Source organism: Rana temporaria, chromosome 5 (assembly GCF_905171775.1).
Source record: "Rana temporaria chromosome 5, aRanTem1.1, whole genome shotgun sequence".
Classification (NCBI taxonomy): Eukaryota; Metazoa; Chordata; class Amphibia; order Anura; family Ranidae; genus Rana; species Rana temporaria.
In genome coordinates, this window is record NC_053493.1 from 258,573,569 (window position 1) to 258,598,904 (window position 25,336).

A 25,336-nucleotide genomic window follows, 5' to 3' on the forward strand; every position below is an offset into this window, starting at 1 on the left:
TATGAGGGTAGCGGGCATATGGCGCCCACTGACAACGCCACCCCTGTAACCCAGGGCGAAACGATTCTAGACGCTAGGGGAGAACCCTTCTTCGACCCAGAAGGGATTTCTCACCCACGCTCTGGAGAATGGGCCCCTCTTCCGGAGGTTGCCCAATATATCCAATACTGGGCCCGCAGGTCCGTGGATAAAAACAACCGCAACAAATTGAGAGCGGAGTGTCCTCGCCCATGCATCCCAAAAAAGGCGGTCTGCACCCCCGAGGTGGACCCGGTACTGCTCAGGTACCTTACTAAGCAGGGCAAATATTCTAAAAAAGGTATCGAGCGATCCTTTCGCTCCATCCAGGATCGCATCCTCGACCTGTTTGGTCCTGTCACCAAAATTTTGAACATTGCTGAGCAAGCTTCCTCCTCGGATAATCCGGTGGACTTGGAGCAACTCAGAGGTTGGGCACAAAGAACGGTTTGCCTGTTAGGCAGCGCAAATACCATTTGCTCCACGGAGCGTCGCCGATCCATTTTAATGAGATTGGATCCGCAACTATCCCACCTCGCAGACTCAGAACCTGGCCCGTCAGCCGAAGGGATGCTCTTTGGAGATTCCCTGATCAAAGATATTAATAAAATGGTCGGACTGTACACAAGTCTAGACAAGGCCCAATCTTCACTGAAGAAATCAGGGACCGCAAAAATTTTTCCTAGGGCCGGCAGAAACAGGGGCCGTTCTGCCGGTCGCTACTCCGCAAACAGGCAATACTATAGAGCTCCCGCTCAGTACAGCCAGGCTCCACAGTCATATCCGATCCCGGTGGCTCAACCAGCACCATTCTTTCCGCCACGCGGACGTCCCTGGAGGGGACGCGGAGGGAGAGGCTACCCCCGCTCAAGACCTGCTACCGGTGAGTGCCATACACCAGTATTCTTTTCACACCCTCCTAGGGGGAAGATTGAGACATTTTATCCACGCCTGGTCTGCGATTTCGGCAGACCCCTGGATACTCAACACGGTTACGGGATATCAGATAGAACTGTATTCCCTACCAGAACTGAATGTGATACCTCACCCCATCCGGTTCTCAAACCAAAATTCGATACTGATAGACCAAGAGCTCCTAGCTCTTCATTCCAAACAGGCCGTCATAGAGGTGGACCCTCTCTCCCCAGGGTTTCTCAGCAACCTCTTTCTGGTCAGGAAAAAGGATGGCGGATTCCGCCCTGTTATAAATTTAAAAATCCTCAACCAACACGTCGTTTATCGACACTTCAAAATGGAAGGGATTCATCATCTGAGGGACCTCCTGCGTCCCGGGGACTGGTTGGTAAAGGTGGACTTGAAGGACGCCTACCTCACAGTTCCCATTCATCCTTCCTCCCAACACCTTCTACGCTTCGCCTGGAGGGACAAGGTATGGCAATTCACCTGCCTTCCCTTCGGCCTATCCTCCGCCCCATGGTGCTTCACCAAATTGCTGAAACCAGTGGTGGCGGCCCTACGGAGCAGAGGTGTGCGATTAATTATCTACCTGGACGACCTACTCATTATGACTCGGTCCAGTCACCTGGCAAACATACATGCCTCCTGGACGGTCAATTTACTCCAGGAACTAGGCTTTGTCATAAACCGCGAAAAGTCCATCCTGACCCCATCTCAAGAGATGGAATTTTTGGGATTCTTAGTGGACACCAATCACGCTGTCCTTCGCTTGCCCAAGACCAAACTGGCCACTATCCGCAAAGAGATTCGTTCCGTATTGTACAAACGACGAGTGTCCCTACGCGGATTAGCACGAATAGTAGGACTCTTATCTGCCTCTGTACAGGCCATCTTTCCGGCACCCCTTCATTATCGAGCCCTGCAGAGGCTCAAAGCGCTTCACCTACGCCAGGGCCTTCGTTACTCAGACGAGATACCACTGGATGCGGAGGCGGTAGTAGAGTTACGCTGGTGGTTAAAACACGCCATCGATTGGAATGGGAAAACCATTTTCAGTTCCAATCCGGATTATATTATAGAATCGGATGCGAGCCGACACGGCTGGGGTGCTCGCTGCGGACCTACCACCACAGGAGGGACCTGGTCCGCAGAGGAGTCTATACTACACATCAATGCGTTGGAACTCACGGCGGCCTTTTTCGCCCTCAGGAGTCTCCTGCCGAACGTATCCAATTGCTGTGTCTTACTACGCATGGACAACGTGACCGCAGTCCAATATGTCAACCGCCTAGGCGGCTCCAGATCCAGAACCCTGGCAATTCTAGCAAAGGAGTTTTGGCACTTCTGTCTGGAACGCAACATCGTTCCCCTAGCAGAATACATCCCAGGCACCTCGAATTTGGTGGCGGACTGGAATTCTCGGTATCTCACCGATTCCAGCGACTGGCGACTGGACCGTTTGGTATTCCTATCCCTGCTTCGACTGTGGGGTCCCTTTTCCATGGACCTCTTTGCCTCACGCCTCAACCGGCAACTCCCGCTCTTTTTCAGCTGGAGACCGGACCCCGAGGCCCAAGCGATAGACGCCCTTCGCCAGATTTGGCCACAAGGGACGCATTATGCGTTTCCTCCCTTCTCTATGATCCTCAGGGTTCTCCTACATGTGGCAAACCTGGGAGCCTCAGTCGTGTTGATCACTCCTTGGTGGCCAGCACAACCGTGGTTTCCTCTGCTCCTGGGAATGACTGTCGATCTCCCCAGGCTGCTTCCCCGGGTTCCACATCTCCTGTCCAACCCAACAGGGGAACCCCATCCCCTGCTAGTGGGTCACGATCTTCATCTCCTCGCTTGGTTGGTCTCGGGGTCCCAGACTCGAGTAGCAACCTTTCACGAACGGCTAGGGACCTCCTCGCCCTGGCCTGGGCCCCCGGGACTAGATCGGCGTACCGATCAGCCTGGGGAACCTGGGTACGTTGGTGTGATCAACGGCAAATTGATCCCGTTCACGCACCTGTAGCAGTGGTAATTAACTATCTGGCGGATTCATATGAATCCGGGAGATCGTATAGCTCCATCAACGTATATCGATCAGCCATTTCGGCGTACCATTGCCCGGTAGACTCCCTTCCGGTTGGTAAACATCCTTTGGTGTGCCGCCTCTTACGAGGTATTAGGTTCCAACGTCCACCACATCCCAGATATCAGAACACTTGGGACGTGGCATTAGTGTTGAACATGTTTTCTACATGGGAGGACAATGACGCTCTCTCGCTAAAACTACTATCCTTTAAACTTACTGTTCTTCTATGTCTAATCTCCATCAAGCGAGTATCTGATGTCAAAGCCCTAGACATTTCTAGGCGCCAATTTTCTCCCCGGGGCGTTCAGTTCTCGGTTGTACGTCGTACAAAAACAAGAATACAATCGGTCTTCTATCCGTCTTTTCCATCACACCCACGCTTATGTGTGGTTCGCTGTTTACAGGCTTATGAGTTACAAACAGCGGCGTTACGATCCCCGTCGTTGTCACAACTTCTCATCTCCTACGTACGCCCACATCTTCCGGTGTCATCGGCCACGCTGGCCCGGTGGGTGAGATTCACCATGGACATGGCCGGGATTGACGTCTCTCTGTTCGGTGCCCATTCTTCAAGGGGTGCCATGGCTACCAAGGTAATCACCTCGGGTGGCTCACTTTCGGATCTTCTGATGGCGGCAGACTGGTCTTCTGAGACCACCTTTCGCCAATTTTACTTTAGACCGGAGGACCACGTATCTATGACAGTTCTGTGATGATGTTATTATTAGTATTTTGACTAGTCAAGTTTAACACTGTATGTATATCCATGTATGACTTTGAACTTGCATAAGATATGAGCCTCCTGTCTGATATATAAATTGAGATTTTCCTAGCTTGTGACGGAAAATATTAGTTATATGAAGACAGGAGGCGAGTATCTTCCCACCCGACCCAACCCTATCACGGTTTTATCTCATGTTTTTCCAGGCTACTGATGAACGAAATACACGAGCCATGGGCTGAGAAGTTCCGGAGTGTTCTCCGTGGTTGTCCCCGTTGGGACGTTTACCTGTTCGACTCGCCGGATCCGATTCCTGACGGACGGAAGACTAGTTGCGGTGGAAGTTTTGTTCGGTTTCAAGTCCTTACTGATTTCGCTCCAAGAAAGAGGAGGTGTTTAAAGAGACAGTCCCTTATATACTACCTGGTCTGCCGTGTGATTGGTCGGCATACCCAGAGGACTGCTGGGACTTGTAGTTTGTTTATAAAAAGTTCTTTTATTATTGAAATTCACTGAAAGTTGTATTTCTGCTGTGCGCATTATTAAAGGAAGATAATGCATAAGATACTCGCCTCCTGTCTTCATATAACTAATATTTTCCGTCACAAGCTAGGAAAATCTCAATTTACGCATAGCTAGTCCTAAGATCCGACAGGTGTAATGGACTTACACTGTCGGATCTTAGGATTCAGTACCGCGGCCGCCGCTGGGGGCATTTCTCGTCGTAATCCAGCGTCGGGTATGCAAATTAGCACTTACGGAGATCCACAAAGCTTTTTCCCTTCGTTAAGTCGCCGTAAGTGTTAGTTTGCCGACGAAAAGATAGGGCTACTTTTAAAAAAGTGTAAAGTTAGTACACCATGTAAAAGTATACCCGTCTTTCCCGCATCGCTGTCAAATTTTTTAAAAAAAAAAAATTTTCCCCGCCGCATCTCTTTTTTACACGTCGCGATTCACAAAACTCGGCGCAACGTAACTTCGCGCAAAGCACGTCGGGAAAATAGCATCAGGAGCATGCGCAGTACGTCCGGCGCGGGAGCGCGCCTAATTTAAATGGGACTCGCCCCATTTGAATTGGCCCGCCTTGCGCCGGACGGATTTAAGTTACACCGCTGCAAATTTCCAGGTAAGTGCTTTGTGGATCGGGCACTAACTTGTGTAATTTGCGGCGGTGTAGCTAAAATCACAAAAGTTACGTTGCGCCCGCTGGTTGTGGATCTGACCCATAGCTACCCTCTCTTGCTCCCTTCTGAGATGGACTAGGGACGACGGGATTTGTAATATGTATAGAGCAGTTCACACAATTGCAAAATGCACTGCTCATTCCAAACAGATGGAGATGAAGGGGAAAATGGAGAGATTCAGGAGCTCATGCAGGACATGACAAAGAGGCAGAAAAACAGTAAGAATAATGCTCATGATAAATAAATTGCAGGGCCATTAATTAGTGGATATGTAGGGATTATTGAAAATAAGGAGATGTGCACCTACACAGGTTGAACTTGATGGACTATTGTCTTTATTCAACCTTCCCTACTATGTAACTATGATATCATTTAGTGTCACTTTAACGTCTACCAGCAGACACTCTGCTCTATCCAGGAGCAGCACTCCACTCCAGACTGAATGACGCCAGTGTCATTCAACCACTTCATGTAAATCCAAGTTGTGAATGACCAGTCTTCTATGGGTGCATCATCACACATCCTGAGCACACAATAAAATGCTGCAAAGAATGACTCTCAGTGCGAGCGCTGTTCCATCCAATAATGAAGACCAATGCCGGTGAAGAAGAAGAAAATCCAGCTTGTCATATTACGGGCTGAAACTCTCCTGGAATTCAGATATGCATACTGAAACTTTCCATTCGATATGGAGCTGGTGAGTGCATGCAAACAAAACAAGGCTTGGGCTTTAATTGTTTACTGACAAGCAGCATTTAGTATGGCAAAGTACCAGAAGGTCAGTACATATAAAACTGATTTCAGCTTTTTGGAGATGCTGGAAAGCTAAAACACTTGACAATCAACTGTTTATGAGATGTTGAGCTCCTGGGTCTACATATCTGTTGTGTTCACTATGAGGGGCTCCCACTCTCCCTGTTGGTGTGTTTATTGTATGTTATGGTGAATACAAAACAAATTCCTGGATCAGAGATACACAAGTATAAATGACTGCCCCGATTTTTTTTTTATTTAAAGTGATTAACCGGTTCCCGACACATTTACGTCGGCAGAATGGCACGGCTGGGCAAAGTGACGTATACCGTATTTATCGGCGTATAACACACACTTTTTTCCGGGGAAAAATCAGGAGAAAATTGTGGGTGCGTGTTATACGCCGATCCCCGCTGTCTCTGAGTGCCGCCGACATAGACCGAGCCGAGTGTACTGCGCACTTGGCTAGGCTCGGCCACGCCCGCAGGACCACGAGAAAAGCCGAGAGGAGCCGAACACACAGGAAATCCGGCTCTGTACAGCTCGGCTGAGGCGCCAAACTCAAAAATACACAATGTTGCAACCTTGGGTAAGGTGCAGATGGACACCTCCAAAGCCGCAGATGGACACCCACAAGGCTGGATGGACTCTGCACAAGGCCGCAGACGGACGCCGGACAAGGCCGCCGATGGACGTCGGGCAAGACAGCAGACGGAAACCGACAAGGCTGCACCAACGAGCATTCAAAATGTAAGGTTTTTTTCCCTTAAACTTCCCTTCTAAGCTTGGGGTGCGCGTTATACGCCGGCACGCGGTATACGCCGATAAATACGGTATATACAGACTCGATGTCCGCCGGTGTCCCGCGATCGGGTCACAGAGCTGCAGAATGGGGAAAGGCAAGTGTAAACATGCATCTCCCCGTTCTGCCTAGTGACACTGTCACGATTGTCTGTTCCCTGTGATCGGAAACCGCAATCAGTGAGGTGTCACATGTACCTACGCCCCCTAAGAGTAAGAATCACTCCCTAGGGTACACTTAGCCCTTAGGCCTCTTCCCGACAACCCTTGCCCAGTGGTTGTCAGGGTCTATGGGCTGGGGGGCTCATCGGAATCTGAAAGCCCCCTTCGACAAGGGGGCCCCCAGATCCCCCCCTATGTGAATGAGTAATAGGTACCCCTACCCATTCACAAAATAAAAGTAGTGTAGTATTAAAAACAACAGTAGACAGTTTTTGACAAGTCTTTTAATAATATCTTCTTCTTCTTCCCCTTCTCCGGTCTCCCTCCATCTTCTCCCGCATCTTCTTCCTCCGTTCTTCTCCTTCTCCCCCTGCGTCTTCTTCCGCTGTTCTTCTTTCTCCGCTTGTCCTTCTTCCTCTCCTGCCGCCGACCCTCCTCTGAGGCTGCATCCTGCTGATCTGTCTGCGCCACTGTCCTGCATTTCTTAAATAATGACAGGGGCGTGGCAATCAGATTATGTCACACGGAGACCACACCCCTTGTGACATCACCGCCCATGGCATGATGGGTCCGTGATGTCGTAAGGGGGCCCTCTTGTTAAAGGGGGCTTCCAGATTCCTATAAGCCCTTTCTTACGCAAGGAGAAAGCCGAGGGGTTACCCAATGATGTGGACGGGTGACCCCACCCCCTCTTACGCATTATGGGTGTATCGTTCCTCGCTGGAGAATGAGTGGAGGCTGCAGCGTCGCTGGAGAATGGATCATCGTTGGACATTGAGAGACGGGCTTACATTGCTGGACATTGGGGTTTTTCGTTCCTCGCTTTTTAAAATGGTGCAGGGTTCCCCTTAATATCCATACCAGACCTAAAGGGCCTAATATGGAATTGGGGGGGGACCCCTATGCTTTTTTTTTTTTGGTTCCGTTTTTTTCAATGGCTTTGATCTGTATTGCTGGGACCGACAATTCATTAATAGCCACAAGTTTTAAATTACTTTTTTTCTTTTAGAAATTACATTTTGTGCAGGGACAGTTCTAAACACGGGAAACATGCACTACTTTACAGGCATACTATACACACCTCCTTTTAAAGGAATATTTCACTTTTATTTTTTAACTTAAAGCATTATTAAAATCACTGCTCCCGAAAAAAACTAATGTTTTTAAAACTTTTTTTGCATTGATACATGTCCCCAAACACTTTTTATGACAATAACTTGCATATTAGCCTTTAAAATTAGCACTTTTGATTTCTCCCATAGACTTTTAAAGGGTGTTCCGTGGCTTTACGAATTTGCCGCCAACACCCCAAATTGTTCGCTGTTCGCCGAACATAAAGTTTGACTCGAACATAAAGCTCATCCCTAATAGCCAGCAGATAAAGGTGCAACTCAGGTTCAATTTGTTATCTCTATTGGTGTCGATTTAAAAAATCTGGAGAGGGCAAAATCTGGTACAGCTCTGCATAGAAACCAAATCAGCTGCCAGTTTTTTTGTCAAAGCTTTATGGAACAAGCTGAAATTAGAAGCCGATTGGCAACCATGCACAGCTGCGCCAGATTTTATTAAATTAACCCTTATGCTTTCTAAAACCCCAAAAAATGTAAAATAAAGTTTTGCATTTAAATGAGCAGGACTAGAGGGACAGCAACGTATTCAAAGGAAAATTTGCCTGCAGGTTGTAAAATCTCCTTGTGCAAATATGAGAGTCTCTGGCTACCAGGGCAAGTGCTCTCCAGCACAACAGAAAGGGAATGATAATGGCAAGCAATACTAAAATTCCTGAGAAGCTTTTAATTATTATTGTGCCGTCTATTGGAAAGCTTTGTATATGAACAAATGGCGAGGGAAGCTGGCATAATGTATGCAGAAGAAAATTCCTAAAGCTAAAATGTGGGTTATATTGACATAATATGCCCTTTGGTCTGACCTGACTGGTCCCCAGTTGGTCTGGTCACACAGGATGCTGATAAGTTAATTGCCCAGCGTGACAATTGTGCCTAGCTGCAGAAATACCAGTCAGGAAAGAGGGGCTGAATAATACCAGTGCAAAACCAGGCAGGGGATAAAGAACAAACAGGCAGGGGATGCTTTGGAAAGTCATGGTTAAGTGCTTTCTCTTGAATTCATCTATAAAAAGCACAAGCATGTGAGCCCCATAGCTGACAGCATTCCAAGCGCAACAGCTTAGAGTCCATTCATTCGCTTAATACATACAGTGTTTTTGTCCTGCAATCCTTAGTCCTCTATTAACCTGTCTGGGCTTGCAAAGTTTATTAAAATGGGATGAAGTTTGTACATTTTCTTTCAGCCATGTATGCTATGTTGCACAATACGGTATGGTGGCTTGCCGGTTGTCCATTTCCCCATGCAAGTCTAAGGTCATAGGGGTTTAATTACCCCCAGGGCACTATTCAATTGGAGATTCTATCTTTGCATAATATTCCTCCAAGTGTATCAGCATCCTCCCCTAGCCCAAAAACACTAAGTTTGAGTTAGAAAAGGAGTTCTAGTGTAAATGGTTGTCTGCAGAATGCTTTTTAATATGCAAGCGTTTTATTGTAATACTTAGTCAGGGCTGTCTTCAAGGCAGGGCAAAAGGGTCAGCTGCCCTGGGCCCCATCATTGTTGTGGGACCCAAAGCAGCTGTCTCATACTTGCCAACTATCCCAGTTTAAATTCCAGTGTCCCTTGAATTTTAGTCCCGTTCTGTGTCCCGATATCTCAGTGTGATGTTCTGTTGCTAATTTTTCCCACATCTGCCCTATTGCTGTGTAAAGATGACTCACCTGCAGAACCTGTGTTGACATGTAAATTGCAGCAGCATTAATTTGTAAATAGCCATGGACCGACAGCATTAACATGTAAATAGAGGTGGCATTCATATGTGAATCATGCCCCCCCCGAGGTCATATCCAATTTTACTTCTGTTGAATGAAGGAAGATGGGCAGGCAGACTATGCGCTCAGAGCATCAGGAAGGAGCTGATGCTCCAAGAGCGTAGCCTGCCTATCTTCCTTCTTTGTAATAGCTCCCCCGGATGTGTCCCTGCTGTCCGTGACGTCATTTTCGTGCGTTCCATGCTGGTTCCGGTTGCCTTCCTGGTGGCCTCTGTTCTGTACATGCTGCGGATCCCTTACCAACACAGCCATGCATTGGAGCCCCTTCCAGACACTAGGAGCCCACTGGACTACTGGATTACAGATGAGCTTATGTTCTACAGGTATCTTCCTCTTGTGAGTGATTTTATGTACCTTGCAATTAAAACCCTGATTTTAATACTGCACTTAGGTGGCGCTTTACTGTGTTTCCCATTTTTATTTTCTGCTGAATGCTACCCAGTGGGGAGGTAAAGGGGCATGCTGGAAAGTCCTGCCTACAACTGTGGTCATTAAGCCTAAAATCAGCCTGTTCTGCAAAGGTAAACAAACTGGAGGTGGAACCTGTAACGGGAGGGCCCGTGGGACCCAGAGGCTCTTGAAGAGTGTGGGGTACTGTTTCAGCTTCACCAATGACTCTTGTGTCTAGGGTCATTCTATGTCCACTAGGGGCATAGGATGACTGAGAAATGATATCTTGGATTACATGAGATGGGACAGTAATGATAATTCACAATGTATTGCAGGATATCTTGAAATATTACAGGTTGTTGATTTTAAACCCAACCGGTCAATAGAGTGATTCATTCATGTGGGAACACAGACTGTCAAGGTGGTAATTAAGTCTGCTACTGTCATGTAAACTAACCTTAGTCTGGCGTCTAAAGACCTTTTCATTGTGTTATGCTAATGTACACTGTATTGTGTGAAGTTCTATTTATGATAATATGTGTTGGGAGTTAGCACAGTCTAAAGGTCAGATGTCTGACTTATGTTTACTAAAGGAATGTGTATTGTATAGCAGGTGAGAGAAGCCGGAGTCTTGATGTCTGACTTGTCAGCTGTAGCTAATTAGCTCATGTAGATGATCTCGGTACCAGAAAGTCTGACTAAAGATATGTATTGGGCTCCTTGTGTCATGTTGTGGGTGGAGTTAAGCCATTGTTCATTGGGGTTCCTAAACTGTATATAAGAAGCCTGAGTTTACCATTAAAGGATCTATTCGTTTTGAACCAGAGAGCTGTGTGTGTCTCGTTTCTGGGGAATCCTATGGGTCGTGTTCGTCTGCTGGATTGTCGATAAGCTGTCGTGGGTTGGTGGAATGGATAATCGTAAACGGCGTTAACCCCTGATCGTTACAGAACCCTTTTCCAAAATAACATGGTGTCACAGCACTGTGAGTTTTGGTGCATGTGAATACACTCATGTGAGCAGATGCGTGAGGGTGTCATTAACAAATAATGGCACTGCTGTGTATCTGCTAAAGGGCAGCACATTTCTGTGGTGTCAGGAAAGCAATTTTTGCATGCGTTCCTGCAGGCTAAATGTCTCAGTTACATTGGTGGTCAGTGTAAATCTTCTCATTGGCAAAAAAAGCGAGTACACCCCTAAGAAAAATGTCCAAAATAGGCCCAATTAGCCATTTTCCCTCCCCGGTGTCATGTGACCCGCTAGTGTGACAAGGTCTCATGTGTGAATGGGGAGCAAATGTGTTAAATTTGTTGTTATTGCTCTCACTCTCTAATACTGGTCACTGGAGGTTCAACATGGCACCTCATGGCAAAGAACTCTGAGGATCTGAAAAAAGAATTGTAGCTCTACATAAAGATGGCCTAGGCTATAAGAAGACTGCCAAGACCCTAAAATTGATCTGCAGCACGGTGGCTAAGGCCATACAGCGGTTTAACAGGACAGGTTCCACTCACAACAGGCCTCGCCGTGGTCAACCAAAAGTTGATTGTACATGCTCAGCGTCATATCCAGAGGTTGTCTTTTTTTTTTTTAACTAGATGCATTGCTGCAGAGGTTAAAAGAGTGGGGGGTCAGCCTGTCTTTGCGAGAAATGCTAAATGTGGGAAGGAACACGTGTCCCAGGAGATCGCCTAGAGCAGTGGTTCTCAACCTGGGGTCGGGACCCCCATGGGGGTCAAATGACGATTTACCAGGGGTCACCAAATCCTGGGCTGTTCCTGAAGCCTGTACCACTCTCCTAGCCTTTTCGCGGCTGCCCAGCAGGGCTGTCCCTGGAGTCCACTCAGCCTTTTCACAGCCGCCCATTCAGTTCATGGCAAGGGTGGGGGGCAGAGACTAGAGGTCAGAGTTACTGTAGACACTAGAGAGAGGGATTGGGGAAAAAACAAGAAATTAGGATAGAGAGATATAAAAGGGAAAGAAAGGAGAACAAAGACATAGAGAGGTACATCCTAAACTGTACCATAAGGGGTTTTAATATTGTACGAGTGGAAGGGACTCAGGGAGCACTAAATGTCCTGGGTTAGGGGTGCAAATTACTTGTCTTGCCTTGGGTGCTGACAACCCACACTACGAAAATAATTTTACTGTTAGGGGTCCCCACAACTTGGGAAATTTTATTAAGAGGTCACGGCACTAGAAGGTTGAGAACCACTGGCCTTGAGGGAGGGTCAGAGGAGAAGTCGCCTAGGCGGTCCCTAGGTGGAAGTAGGAAGTAGGACAGGAAGTCCCACCCCCCCCAAAAAAAATGACATGCCAAATGTGGTAGGTAGTGAGGAGTGCTTATAGTGGAAGTTCCACTTTTGGGTGGAACTACACTTTAAGGAGTATCCTAAACTCAGGAGGGAATTACCAGTCAAGCTTGGGGTTTCCATTACTGCCTGAGCACAGCATGTGTTCTTCCCATTAGTATTCATTGTTGGGCAGTCAGAAGAAACAGTGGCAAGGAAAGACTTTGGGACTGTACAGTTGAAGGATCCCAATTTGGCAAATGCATGGAGAAATGTAAAGTTGATAAACTGAGTACCCGAAGAACCAGAAGTTAGCCTGGTATACGCCCATTCTGCAGTATAACATAACCTACTGGCTGGTGGCGTTCTACTCTCACACAAGGACGGTGTGGACCTGGCCAATTCTCATGTGTTGGGTAGTCTTTTATGGGTAGAAAAAACAGAAGGGTTAAGCGACCTATTTTCCATCCTGGTATTTCCAAACCAGTTAAGGAGTATTGTAAATCTTGCCCTGAGTGTCAAATACATGTACCCCAACAACAAATCTGAAGTCTGCTGGTATCCTTGCCTGCAATTAAAGAGGGGGAAAAAACCTAAAGGACAAGAATGAAGCATATACAAGTTTAGATCCACAGTCCACATGTGCATGAGTAAAATTATGCTTTTCTTTAACACTAAAAAAATATAAAAATGGTGTCATTGTTGCTACAATATTGTATGGATAGTTCTAAATGTTATTGTCATGCGTTTTTCTGACATTGACAAGCAAATGGCGGGTGGATGCAACTCATTTGTTATGTGCAAACTTTAATAAAGCAAATTCCAGTAAATACACCAGTATTCTACTTTTATACGGACGGCTTTCTTTTGGAAGCTGGGAATTACAGTATGTGTAACGTCACACAAGCTATACAAAGTAATTTGTAGGCTTGAAAGCAGCCCACAAATAATTTCAGGGTTATAAAATATTTGCTTTGAGAGAGCAGAAAATAATCTGTATAGTCTCTTCCCTTATGTCTAGCAGTGAAGCAGCTGCTGAAAGAATTTGACTCATCCCACGAAATTCCAGGAGGATTTAAGATGTGTTACATACACTCATTGCACAGCCCTGCAATACATCCCTTCTTCTTTGGGTGAGTCGATATTCCCAAACATAATCTGCATAACTGTAATAACATTTTCAAAATAACTAAGCAGAAAAGAAAAGGCATAGATGCCATTGGTCTATATAAGTGGTTTCCAAACTGAGACCCTGGGGCCGGATGTGGCTCTTTGCTTGCCTTTATCTGGCCCTTGAGGCCTTATTCTTGCTACAGACACCAACAATGGGGCACAAATCCTGCCACTGACACCAACAATGGGGCATTATTCCTTCCATTGACACCGATGGAGCACGATTCCTTCCACTGACAACAAAAATGGGGAGCAATTTCTCCCGCTGACACCAACTATTTTGACCACTAATATCAAAGATCGGGCATTGTTTACTCCCACTGGCCACAGTTCGCCCCCCCCCTAAAGAATGAAGGATAGTAAACTGGCCCTTTCTTTAGAAAGTTTGGAGACCCCTGCTGACAGGTTATAGACTGGGGACAGCTCTTCTTTAAAGTGGACCTTTGATGATATATAAGAGTTGTCAGTGCTGAGTTTGATGGAACTTCACACTTTTCAGAATGCACTGGCTACAAGCTAGATCAAGATGCATAAATCATTAGGTAGTAAAGGCAGAACCAGAGACAGACATGGAGCCTTCACCTTAAACAAATCTTATGGGAGCGCTCTAGCTCTCTGAGCCATTTTATTCTGTGTTATAACAATGGTCCGACCCTCCAATGTGCTGCCAGTACAGGGTATTTTATATCTTGCTGCAGCACTTAGCAACCATAAATACCTCAAAAGTGTGGCATATTTATCACTGTATATGCTGCCTGACAGCGTTACAGTTATAAATACATAGAGTTCAATTGGGCTTTCACAGTGGAAATACCGGCCGGCTGTGGAATTTCCTGTTTGTTAGTCTAGAACATGTTCCTTGCTCCCCTTAAACTATTAGCATACAGCTCTGGCATCATCGTTGGCGATGTCCACATGCCCTCCCCACACTCTCCTCCGTCTATATACCACATGCCTGCCCTACACACAGCCCCGTCTATACACCACATGCCATCCCCACACTCAGCTCCGTCTATACACTACATGCCCGCCCCACGCACAGTTCCATGTATACACTACATGCCCTCCCCACACTCGGCTCTGTCTATACACCACATGTCCTCCCCACACACAGCTCCATATATACACCACATGCAATCCCAATAGACAATTGGGATTGGAGGGCTTGACACACTCCAGCATCCGACCACTGGATATATGAGTTCGCCACTCGTCGGATTGATGCAGCAATTTCGATTTTAAATGTGAGTTTTTAAGTGCTTTTAAAATAAACTTTTCACGTCTGACTGGGCTACGCTGTGGTTGTTTATTCCACTTCCCCCCATGTATGACTGCCACATCTGAGTGTCCGGACTGAGCCACAGATAGAGGGGAAGTGTTGGAGGCACAGATTTATTGCGAGTCCGCACTCGTGGAGGAAGGTCTTTTATGTTATATTGTTCATGTGAGTGCATTACTACCTGGGCATTCCTGGGGGGTTTTTGTTTATTGTTGATGATATCACACGATCAGGCTTGTCCTTCTCTCTTACCCCACATACACCACCGAGATCCTCATACATAACAAGAGTCGACTCGTGAACCATTGGGGACACGGGACTCCTAACCCTGGAGAATCAGTAAGGGAGAGGAAGGAGGGACTGACGAGCTCGGCGTTCGTGGATAAGAGCCCCAGTTTTTTCACCCACATGTGAGTGCATCTCCACTGGTTTAAATCAGAAGACATTGCTATCCCTCCCTGTGACGTTATCACACCATTTGGTTTCTACCCTTTTTACTTTTTCATGTAATACACTTTATGGAGACCCGTATGTGATATTCAACAACGGACCACACCCATCAGGATCAGGCTGATTTAATCCAGCTTGCCAGATTAGAGGTGAGCTGCTGGGATCACTAGAGGTGCATATATGAGATCTTGGTTACGGCTCACTCTCTATCTTTCACCCTTTTTGGATACAAGGCCTCCTTCTTCTGAAATACTTTGACCCTTATTCTTATTTTTATTTTTATATTTATTTTTATTTCTATTTTTATTTTTATTTTTTTATTTTTTTTATTTTTTTATTGTTGTGTTTTTCAACATTTTTCACTTCACAACGTTATTGATTGGATAAAGTATTGATGAACTGCACCCCTACATGGTTGGATTTTGTTGTACCTGGACCTCTTCAGCACTGTGCCCTTGATTAATGACTATTCAACAATATTGTTTACTGGTATATTAGTGTCACTCCCCCTTTTTTGGACTTTCCCCACCCATTTTTTGTACTTGTATATGTATGTGGTTATATGCACACACACATTAATTTGTATAACACTTGACAGCGCAAATATTTCACTTGTTACAATCCCAATAGACAGCTTCATATATACATCCCATGCCCTCTCCACACACAGCTCCATATATACACCACATGCAATCCCAATAGACAGCTCCATGTATACACTACATGCCCTCCCCACACACAGCTCTGTCTATAGACTACATGACCTCCCCCCCCCACACACACACACAGCTCTGTCTATACGCCACATGCCTAACCACACACAGCTTCCTCTATCACTATATGCCCTCCCCATGCACAGCTCCATCTATATACGCCGCATGCCCTCCTTGCACACAGCACTGTCTATACACCATATGCTCTCCTCACACACAACTAGTTATGTACATACACTATATTACATCTCCCTCTAGCCAGGAGAACATACACAGTGGATAGGAGGGAATTCGGTCACATAGCCCTAATATCTTTGAGATAAAAAAAGTATTAACATTTATTTATTTTTTGGCAGAAATCAGTACAATTTATATTCAACCCATGGAAAATATGACTAATAGATATTTAATGCCCTGACCTGAATTCAGCTCTAAGGCGTGTAAGCAGAGCAGGTGCATTTAACATCCAGATGAGTAGACCGACCCTCTAATCCCTTGTAACATATCTACTTTGCATGGCAAATATCTTGCTCATGGTTTATCATTAGTAAAACTACCAAGAAATAACACAGGACTGCTGAAATATCTCCATAGCCATTAGAGCCAGTTCACACTGCGGCGGCACGACTTCGGGGGCGACTCTGCAAGTCGTCCTAAAGACAACTTCAGAGGCAATTAGCAAAATTACTTCTGTATAGAAGTCAATGCAAATCGCCACGAGCTGCCCCCGGAGTCATACAAGAACCTTTTTCTAAGTCGGAGCGACTTGCGTCACTCCTATTAGAATGGTTCTATTGCATAGAATGGGACGCGACTCGTCAGGCGGCTGAGTCGCCCCAGTGTGAACCGGCTCTTAGAATTTATATTATAGAAAAAAATAAATATTTTGTAATTAATTTATAATTAAGTAAACCTACCATGAAAAAAAAATACATAAAATTCAACCAATAATACTAAAGATTAAAGCCCACCTCCAGCCTACTACCCCCCCCCCCCCCCTTGACCTCAAGCCCTACTCACTGAAGCCCCCAGCTTGTATTTTTTCTAATTCTTAAAGCGGAGTTCCACCCAAAAGGCGACTTCTCTTCTCGCCTTAGGTGGCCCCTCCCTTTAGGCGATCTCCAGGGACACGTGAACAGGTCCCTTGAGATCGTCTGTCCACTCATAGAGCGCAGCACGTCTCGCGCATGCGCAGTAAGTGCCCGGCCATGAAGCCGAAAGCTGTGGTGCCTACACTATAAATGGAGGCGCCGGCCGGAGAGGGGGGGGGGGGGGGAGCGGAGCTCCGGGTGGCCGCGTTGCTGGACCGTGGAGCAGGTAAGTGTCTGTTTATTAAAATTCAACAGTAAACTTCCGGTTCCGGCGCCGCATAGAGTAGCTGCTCTCCTCTGCAGCTCCCGACCCGATATGGCACTTTTCGATCTCCTACTTACTGGTGATCCGCTCATCCTCATCGACCGGTCAGGTAGACTTTTATGTTAATGTACCTGTCTGATCCATTTTTGTATCTTTATTACAGTTTTTATCGTTTGCCTTCGTTACCTCTTTTGATATACTGTGTCTATGATCAGATAGAATTTGATTGCACTTAGGCCGGTCTTGCTCTCCCTCTAATCCCCTTCCGGATAAAATGTTTATGTATTCTGTTATCGCTGATACATCATCCTGCGCCTCCTGGTCTCACTGTACGCATCGAAATTGCTAGCCCCCCCCCCCACCACGAGCACTGCTTGTTAGCCGCTTGAAGCCTTGCTCCCCACTTCCTGGGCTTTTGGGCACATGTCGCCAAGGTCGTGACAAGGGGGCCTGCTCGTACAGTGACTCCATGTGGAAAAAAGCGAAGTTCTCGCTAATGGTTTTGTTATTTTTGTTACTTCCATTGTTGGTCTGGATGTCACCCCCCCCCCCCCTCCCTCCTATGCTCAACAAAGTACTGTTACTACCACGGTGCCCCCCCCCCCCCCACACTTTTAGTTTTTTCTGCTTGGATTATTTTTGTTCCACTATGTTGATGCAGTGACACCCATAGCTGTTGGTATCTACTGATCCTCATCCATGTTCACCCAGGTCATATACATATATCTCCTAGATCCCACCAGTTCATACCCGCGTAGGGACAATGCCCTCCTTGACACCCCCCCCCCTGTTTTGGGGGCGTGTGAACGAAGGACATGCCTCAATCAAGCCACATACCCGGCTGTTGTGTCTTGTCTCTATTGCATTGAATGTCTTGTCGTTGTATCACCAATGATATTGCACTACTGAGGCTGTGCCCTCTTCTTATTACGTTTATCACCATGCATCTTCTATCCTGTCTGATGTATTTCTTGAAAACTCAATAAATACTTTTTGAAAAAAAAAAAAATTCAATAGCTACTTTTTTTGTAGCTGCTGACTTTTAATAAACACTAAAAGGCTGGAACTTCCCTTTAAATATATAACTTAATTACAGGTGTCTTCTGGATGGTCTGGTGACTTAACGTGTCTTCATCTTCTGCTCAGGTAGCTGCTGTTGATGGTCCTAGCTGTAGCACAGAACATCACTCAAATAATAACATGTGCGTGCCATTCTGTGCTGCGAGCAGGGTTTTTTTAAGTGCAAAGCATTGCTTAGAATCCTGATCCAAACAGTGGACTGTGTCATCACAATTTGTGTCAGCACGGCCACTTCATGGGAAACAGAGGGTAAAACACAGAAGCAGAATTGGGGGGACAGTTTTCACCCCATAACAGCATGTGCCTAAATAAGGTCCTTCATGACAGAATTCTCATTAATTCTGTTATTGAAAGCTGCAAATTTGAAAAGACTGAGCCCTGGTTCACACTGGGCTGCGGGAGTGAAGCCGTGCGAGTTCAGCTGAACTCGCACGATTTCACTCACGCCGGCAGTCCCGATTTCGGCCGCGATTTAAGAGACATCTGTGCAGGTTTCTGCACAGATGTCTATGTAAATTGTGGCCCGAAATCACAAAAAGTAGTACAGGAACTACTTTTTGAAATCGGTGCAGCGCCGCAGATGCGGCGTCGCACCGATTAGGACAGTGTCATTGCCGACAATTGGCGGCAAATGCCGCCGATTTGAGATGCGATTTCACATGTGAAATCGCATCTCAAATCGAAGGAAATCGTACCCAGTGTGAACCTGGGCTGAAAGCAACTTCTGGCAGTACCTTAAAGCATATTGATCTCTGCCGGTAATAAAAGAATTCCAAATGGATTTGCCCACAAAAGAAGAGACTAAATACTTACTTTCCAAATTCTTGCAGCACCAACAAGCCTCCCCTTTAATAAGAAATCTCTTGTTTGTTCCTATACTTCTGAAAGTGTGAATCTCCTTGGTCCCACGCAGTACTCTGTGGTCCCTCTGGCCCAACTCCTCATCATGTCACTACTGCATCCAGACAGAAAAATGCTTAAAAGATGGTGAAAATTGTAATACATTATTTTCAGGTTAGATGGCCCAAAGCCCACCAATTGTGCTAGATCAAGCCAAACTAATGTTGCTCTCACAAATACTGCAGTTCAGTTACTTTTTAATTTTGCAGATGGCTAACATTATGTACACCCACCAAATGAAAAATGGAAAGTCGTCCACGCCGGGAGAAGGAAGCCCATAATTATCGCTAGCGGCTATAACATCAGCTTGCGATAGTCGCAAACAAATATGACAGGCTGGTTGTACCAAAGATGATCAATCGTTCCTTCTGAACTGCTCGATATTCAAACTGTGCGTGATCAGCCTAAGGCCCCATTCACACCTAGGCGTTTTGTCGCCTGTAGTGTGACGCCGCTGCCGCCAGAGGGCTGGAAACACATTGCCCTCTATGGAGATGGTTCACATCTCCACGCCGAACGCCTGCCGCCTGAACAAAGGTCCCGGACCTTTTTTTCAGGCGGCTTTCGGCGTTCGGGAACCATCTCCATAGAGGGGCACATCCAGGCGGACAATCGCGGCGTTTTGTCTCCGCAAATCGCGGTACAAAACGCCGCTATTTGCCGCCGCAATTCGCGGGACAAAACGCAGCGATTTCGTCCGCCTAGATGTAAATGGAGCCTAAGACCTGCCCAGCCTACAACTGGACATCAATAGGTAGATTCACACACATTTGCCTAACTTGCGGCTGTTTAGGCTACACCGCCGTAAATAAGTTAGGCTAGTAGTGATTCACAATCTACTTACCTGCTAATCTACGGCGGTGTAGCCTAAAACGAGCGGGCGTAAGGGCGCCTAATTAAAATTGCTTGGAGGGGGGGTGTTGTATGGAAATGAGGCTCAACCTCACGTTTGACGTTTTTTGACACTGCGCATGCGCCGGGCGACTACATTTCCCAGTGAGCATTGCGGCTAAGTACGCCGTACGGGCCTATTGATTTTGACGTGTACGTAAACAACGTAAATCCCGATTCGCGGACGACTTGTGCAAACGACGTAAACAATTCGAACCTCGCGGCAGCAACGGCGGCCATACTTAACATTGTTATTCCACCTCATAGGTGGAATAACTTTAGGCGGCCTATCCCTTACGGAAACGACATAATGCGACGGTGTAGGCCTGGCGTACGTTCGTGAATCGGCGTATCCCCTCATTTACATAATCTACGCCGGCCGCAATGGAAGCGCCATCTAGCGGCCAACAGAAACATTGCAAGCTAAGATAGAACGGCGCAAGCCGGCCTATCTTAGCTTTGTTTAAGTGTATCTCTGTTTGAGAATACACTTAAACAAACGCCGGTGTAGATTCAGTTAGGTCGGCTTATCTACTGATAAGCCGGCCTAACTCTTTGTGAATCTACCTACAAGTGTTTGATGGAAAACACTGCACAATTTAACAGAGCCTGCCTCACTTACATTCCATGCATCACACAGCTTGAGAGGCATGGTAATTGGCACTTTATGCAATACACTAATCTCAAGTCTAAACTTGTACTCAGGATTATGTGAAACCATGTCTGACAACTCAAGTGCAGTGACAGTTCAATTTGATTACGCACGATGTACAGTGTTGCGTTGAATTCATGTGACTGCGTTTTGGCTCTGAAAGTTTATGTTAAAAAAAATCCTAAAAAGTTTGATAGGAAAATGAAAGGAAAAGTACAGCCAAAGCTCTTTTGCCTGTACTTCTCCTATGGATCACAGGAGTGCACTTTGTTCTGCACTCCTGTGACCCATTTTTAGCAGACAGCGGGCTGAAGTCACAGAGCCAGTCCAGGCTTGGAAAAGATCGTGACCATATGGTCTGGGTCTGCCCACATGCCTGAACCGGCATCCAGCTTAGCCTCTGAGCAAACCACTGGGAGCCTGAGCTGCCCGTTCCCACCCGCTCCACAGCCCAGTGCTCCAGGGAGCGTGGGGGAGCAGAGCACAGAGCCGGTGACTGACAGTCACCAGCTCTCTGCTCACGGAGCTGTGAGAACTGAGCAATCGGCAGTGTTTGATCACTTGGGTCTTAGTGTTAGAGTCAGCAGGGGACAGATGCAGCATCCACCAAGGCAAGTATGATTAAAAAAATAAAATAAAAAAACATTCCCATACTTCTTGTTTAATTTACAACAATATTTAAAAAATCTCAGTATTTTAGTGGTCCAAACAATTATAAGGAAGCGATCATCTCTAGTAAATACAAGAACAAATGGGGCGCTGGATTCAGATTTTCTAAGGGTACCTGAAATTGTCAACTGGAACACTGGCTCCAGTTTGACAATACTCCACAAAACAGGGACTCCCCTTTAGGAACATGGAAACACCCAGAATTGAGAATCCACCTACCTACATTCCAATGAGAGCAATTGATTCATAGCGGAAAAAGCCAATGTGTTTCAGGGACCAAAACACACTCCCCCTTTATCAGGGCTTAGAAATTCTGACTGTGCCTTAACAGATTTCAAATAGATCTGCACTGTGATTTACTGCTTGGGAAAGTTTCAGTAGGGCAGGTTAAAACCGAACTTCACCCTAAAGGGGAAGTTTTGCTCTTGCTCCTCCTCCGCCACATTTGGTTTTGACAGGCACCCACTCTCACTTCCGGTTGGATCCACCAGAAGTTCTCTCCCCTCCCCCCGCCTTCTGGGACACTTTACGGTTCCCAGAAGGCTGTAGGACAATTCACAAAGCATAGTGTGGCTCGTGTATGTGCAGTTGGCAGCTGGCTGTGAAGCTGCAAGGAATTGGCTGCCCACAGTTAACATGCTAACAGCCGGGGACCCAAAGACTGGCGAAAAAAGCGGATCGGGTGAGTAAGTGTCTGTTTATTAAAAGTCAGCAGCAACAGTTTTTGTAGCCCCTGACTAAAAATTTTTGCAGAATTGACTGAAACTCCTCTTTAAAGCGGAGGTCCGTCCAAAAAATGTAATGAAATAAAAACAAGCATCTACACATACTGCAGCTGCTGACTTTTAACTATCAGGACACTTACCTGTCCTGAAGTCCAGAGATGTAGGCAGGGCCGTTTGAAGGAATTTGGGGGCCCCAAGAAAAATGTCTGCTTTGTAAATTTTTGCAGAAAGCTTTAATACATATTACCTGATTCAAAAAAGAAGCAATAAGATGGAAATGGGATGGTAAAGAAAGAAAATAGAAAGAAACCTATGGTAATGGTTTATGATACATATCATCCAGCCAGGTAGGGTTATGGTCAGCAAACTACCATATTATTCATACAAAATGGGTGATGACTGCCTCCCCCCTTACCCCCTATGTTCTTTTTACCCCCCTCCCTACCACGCGGCAGGAGACTCAGTTTGCTGTTCCCGGCCGCGGACTGAAAGGAAGTGAGCACTCAGTGTGTGCCCTTCCTTTCAGTCGGCCCAGGAACAGGAAACTGAATCTCCTGTACTGCGCGGTACCCGGCCAGACTGCAGGAAGAGGGATTACGGAAGAGGACCTCGGCCACGCTACAGGCTGCAGCATTTATAGGAAGCGGGGGCGTGGCAAGGGCCCGCCTTGCTGGGGCCCTAGGCCAGCTCGGGGCCCCAAGCAATTGCTTGTTTTGCCTGTCCTGTCGCGACAGGCCTGGATGTAGGCAGCGCAGCTGATGTTTCCATTGACTGTCTGGTGCTGCCACTGCCATTGCGGGTAAGGGTACCCGACAGTGTAGCCTTTCGGCTTCACGCCGGGAACCTTACTGCGCATGCTCGAGGCCCGCTGCTCTCTCCTACTGGACCGGCGACAGGGGAAGGAGGAGGGAGCCCCAGCCACGGGTGAGGCTCCCTGAAGTGGGAAAGGATACCTGCCCCCCCTGAAAGGTACCAATTGTGGCACCGGAGGGGGGGAGGAATCCGATGACCAGAAGTTCCACTTTTGGGTGGAACTTTTCTTTAAGCCAGTGTTAGTGGATGCATTGACTAATAATGGCTTAACCCAGTGGTTCTCAACCTTTTAGTGCCGTGACCCCTTGATAACATTTCCCAAGTTGTGGGGACCCCTAACAGTAAAATGATTTTCGTAGTGTGTGTTGTCAGCACCCAAGGCAAGTAATTTGCGCCCCAACCGACAGAAATTTAGCGCTCCCTGAGTCCCCTTCACTCGTACAGTATTAAAACCTCATATGGTACATTTTAGGATGTACTATTCTTTCTCTTTGTTCTCCTTTCTTTCCCTTTTATCTCTCGTTATCCTAATTTCTTGTTTTTTCCCCCCACCCCTCTCTCTAGCAGTCTTTCTTGTTTTTTCTATTATTCTTTCTCTCCTTTTTTCTTTCTTCCTCCTCCTCTTTTTCTCTCCCTTCCATGTATTCTCTATTTTTATTCTTTTACTCCTTGGTGGGGAGAATGGGATGAGTTGCAGTGCTGGCGAGGAGTTGGGATGAGTGGCAATGATGGGGGGGGGAGTTCTGATCAGCCAACTTAGGTGTTTTTGATCAAGGTCATCTGCTGATCTGAGAACTGTAGTGGGGACTTTTAATGGCAACTCTAATCACAGGTGGTGTTACTCACTGTGTCTCCGACTTTGTGGTGTCTCGTAGCAGTGACACATATGCTGAAATCAGGAGATAGGGTCTCCTCCAGCCCCTCCCACCTTACAATCCTCACCAGTCAGCTGACATCTAGTCTCTGCCCCCCAACTATGCAGTGAACTGAATAGGCAGCTGCGAAGAGGCTGAGTGGGCAGCCGTGGGCTCCAGAAACAGCCCATATGGGCGGCCACTGGATTTGGTGACCCCTGGCAAATCATTATTTGACCCCCGAGGGGGTCCCGACCCCCAGGTTGAGAACCACTGGCTTAACCTGTTCCATTATTTATAAATGGATGTTTGTTTGGTACCCTCATTTGATGGTATGTATTGTATGGTAAAATGCTGTTGGCATTGAAATTACTGGCAAAATCCTTGATAATGTCCACTGATTGAGCATGGATAAATAGTAGTCTGGCATAATTTCCAGCTTAGATGCTTGAAATATTAAAGCCAAAGAACCAGTATGACAGTCGGGAATCTAGCATTTTCAGAAAGCAAGGTCAGCAATGGTCGCTACAGGTTTCTCTTTTGACAGCTTTCCTTGAATGAGAAATAACGGTTCCAAATAAAAAAAAAAAGTTACAAGGAATTTTAGGAAAGTAGTACTAACAAATAGAAAAATTCTTACCTTTGGTGGTTTTCTGAAGGGCAACACAGATTCATTGATTCAGCAATAACAAGTGATGTCATGATTTGTTGGAGACATCCATATAGAAAAGCAAAGAAGAGAAACCACAATCAATGTCTCATTTAAAGACTACTTACAAACAAAAGCAATAAAATCAGGTTTATAGTAAAATGGTCATTTAAAAACTCCTTTTGCTTTAAACACCCATTCTGGCCTTAAATAATAGAAAATAGGTAAACTAGAGTGAAGGAAATCTCAAGAATCGTGTACACTACTGTTAAAAACTTTTTACATTCCTTTTTAGTAAAATATATGATTTATGAACCTTTAGTGAGACACTTTGCATACATATTCCTGGCAATTCTCCATGTTATTCCAACTATCAGGAAAGAGACAGGCTGGTACATGCAAGCACGTTACCGTTTAGCAAAAGAAACAGCTCAGTTGGGAAAATGTGTGGATATTCTAGCCAGCATCTTCCTTTTTTACATACATTTGAACAAGGAGCTAGCCTTGCTGCGGCAGATTAAAAAGGCAACAGACCCTGCGTTTATGGCCACTCCTCTGGATTCTAGAAACAAACTGCTAGGTACCCTCTTATCCCCCGCAAGGGGATAATAGAGCAAATATCAAAAATAAACTGGTACAGCGCTTCAAATTTAATACATAAACTAAATAAAGTATAACAAACAAACAATTGTGCACTTAAAACCATCTAAATCTAAAATACTAAAACTATGTGATATAATAAAGTGTATCAATAAAGTGTCCATCAATTCCAGTCCACTTCTTCACACACTTGGTATCAAAGTGGTTATTATTTTTTATATTATTATTTCCCCCCCTGAAGATGTCACACCGACGAAACGTGTTGGGTGGAGCTACGCTTGTTACATCCCTTTAGGTGATGTCGCTCCCACTGC

The 25,336-nt window shown here is 46.1% G+C and overlaps 1 protein-coding gene across 4 annotated transcripts in view; it reads right to left on the bottom strand.

Annotated features, from left to right (window-relative positions):
* KIF13A (kinesin family member 13A) overlaps window positions 1-25,336 on the bottom strand; it is a 301,242-nt gene that overhangs the window by 165,558 nt on the left and 110,348 nt on the right. For all 4 annotated transcript variants that reach the window (XM_040353771.1, XM_040353769.1, XM_040353770.1 and 1 more), the window contains exon 3: window positions 24,414-24,426. In XM_040353771.1, coding sequence (XP_040209705.1) covers window positions 24,414-24,426 — 13 coding nt within the window. The remainder of the gene's footprint in view (window positions 1-24,413; window positions 24,427-25,336) is intronic.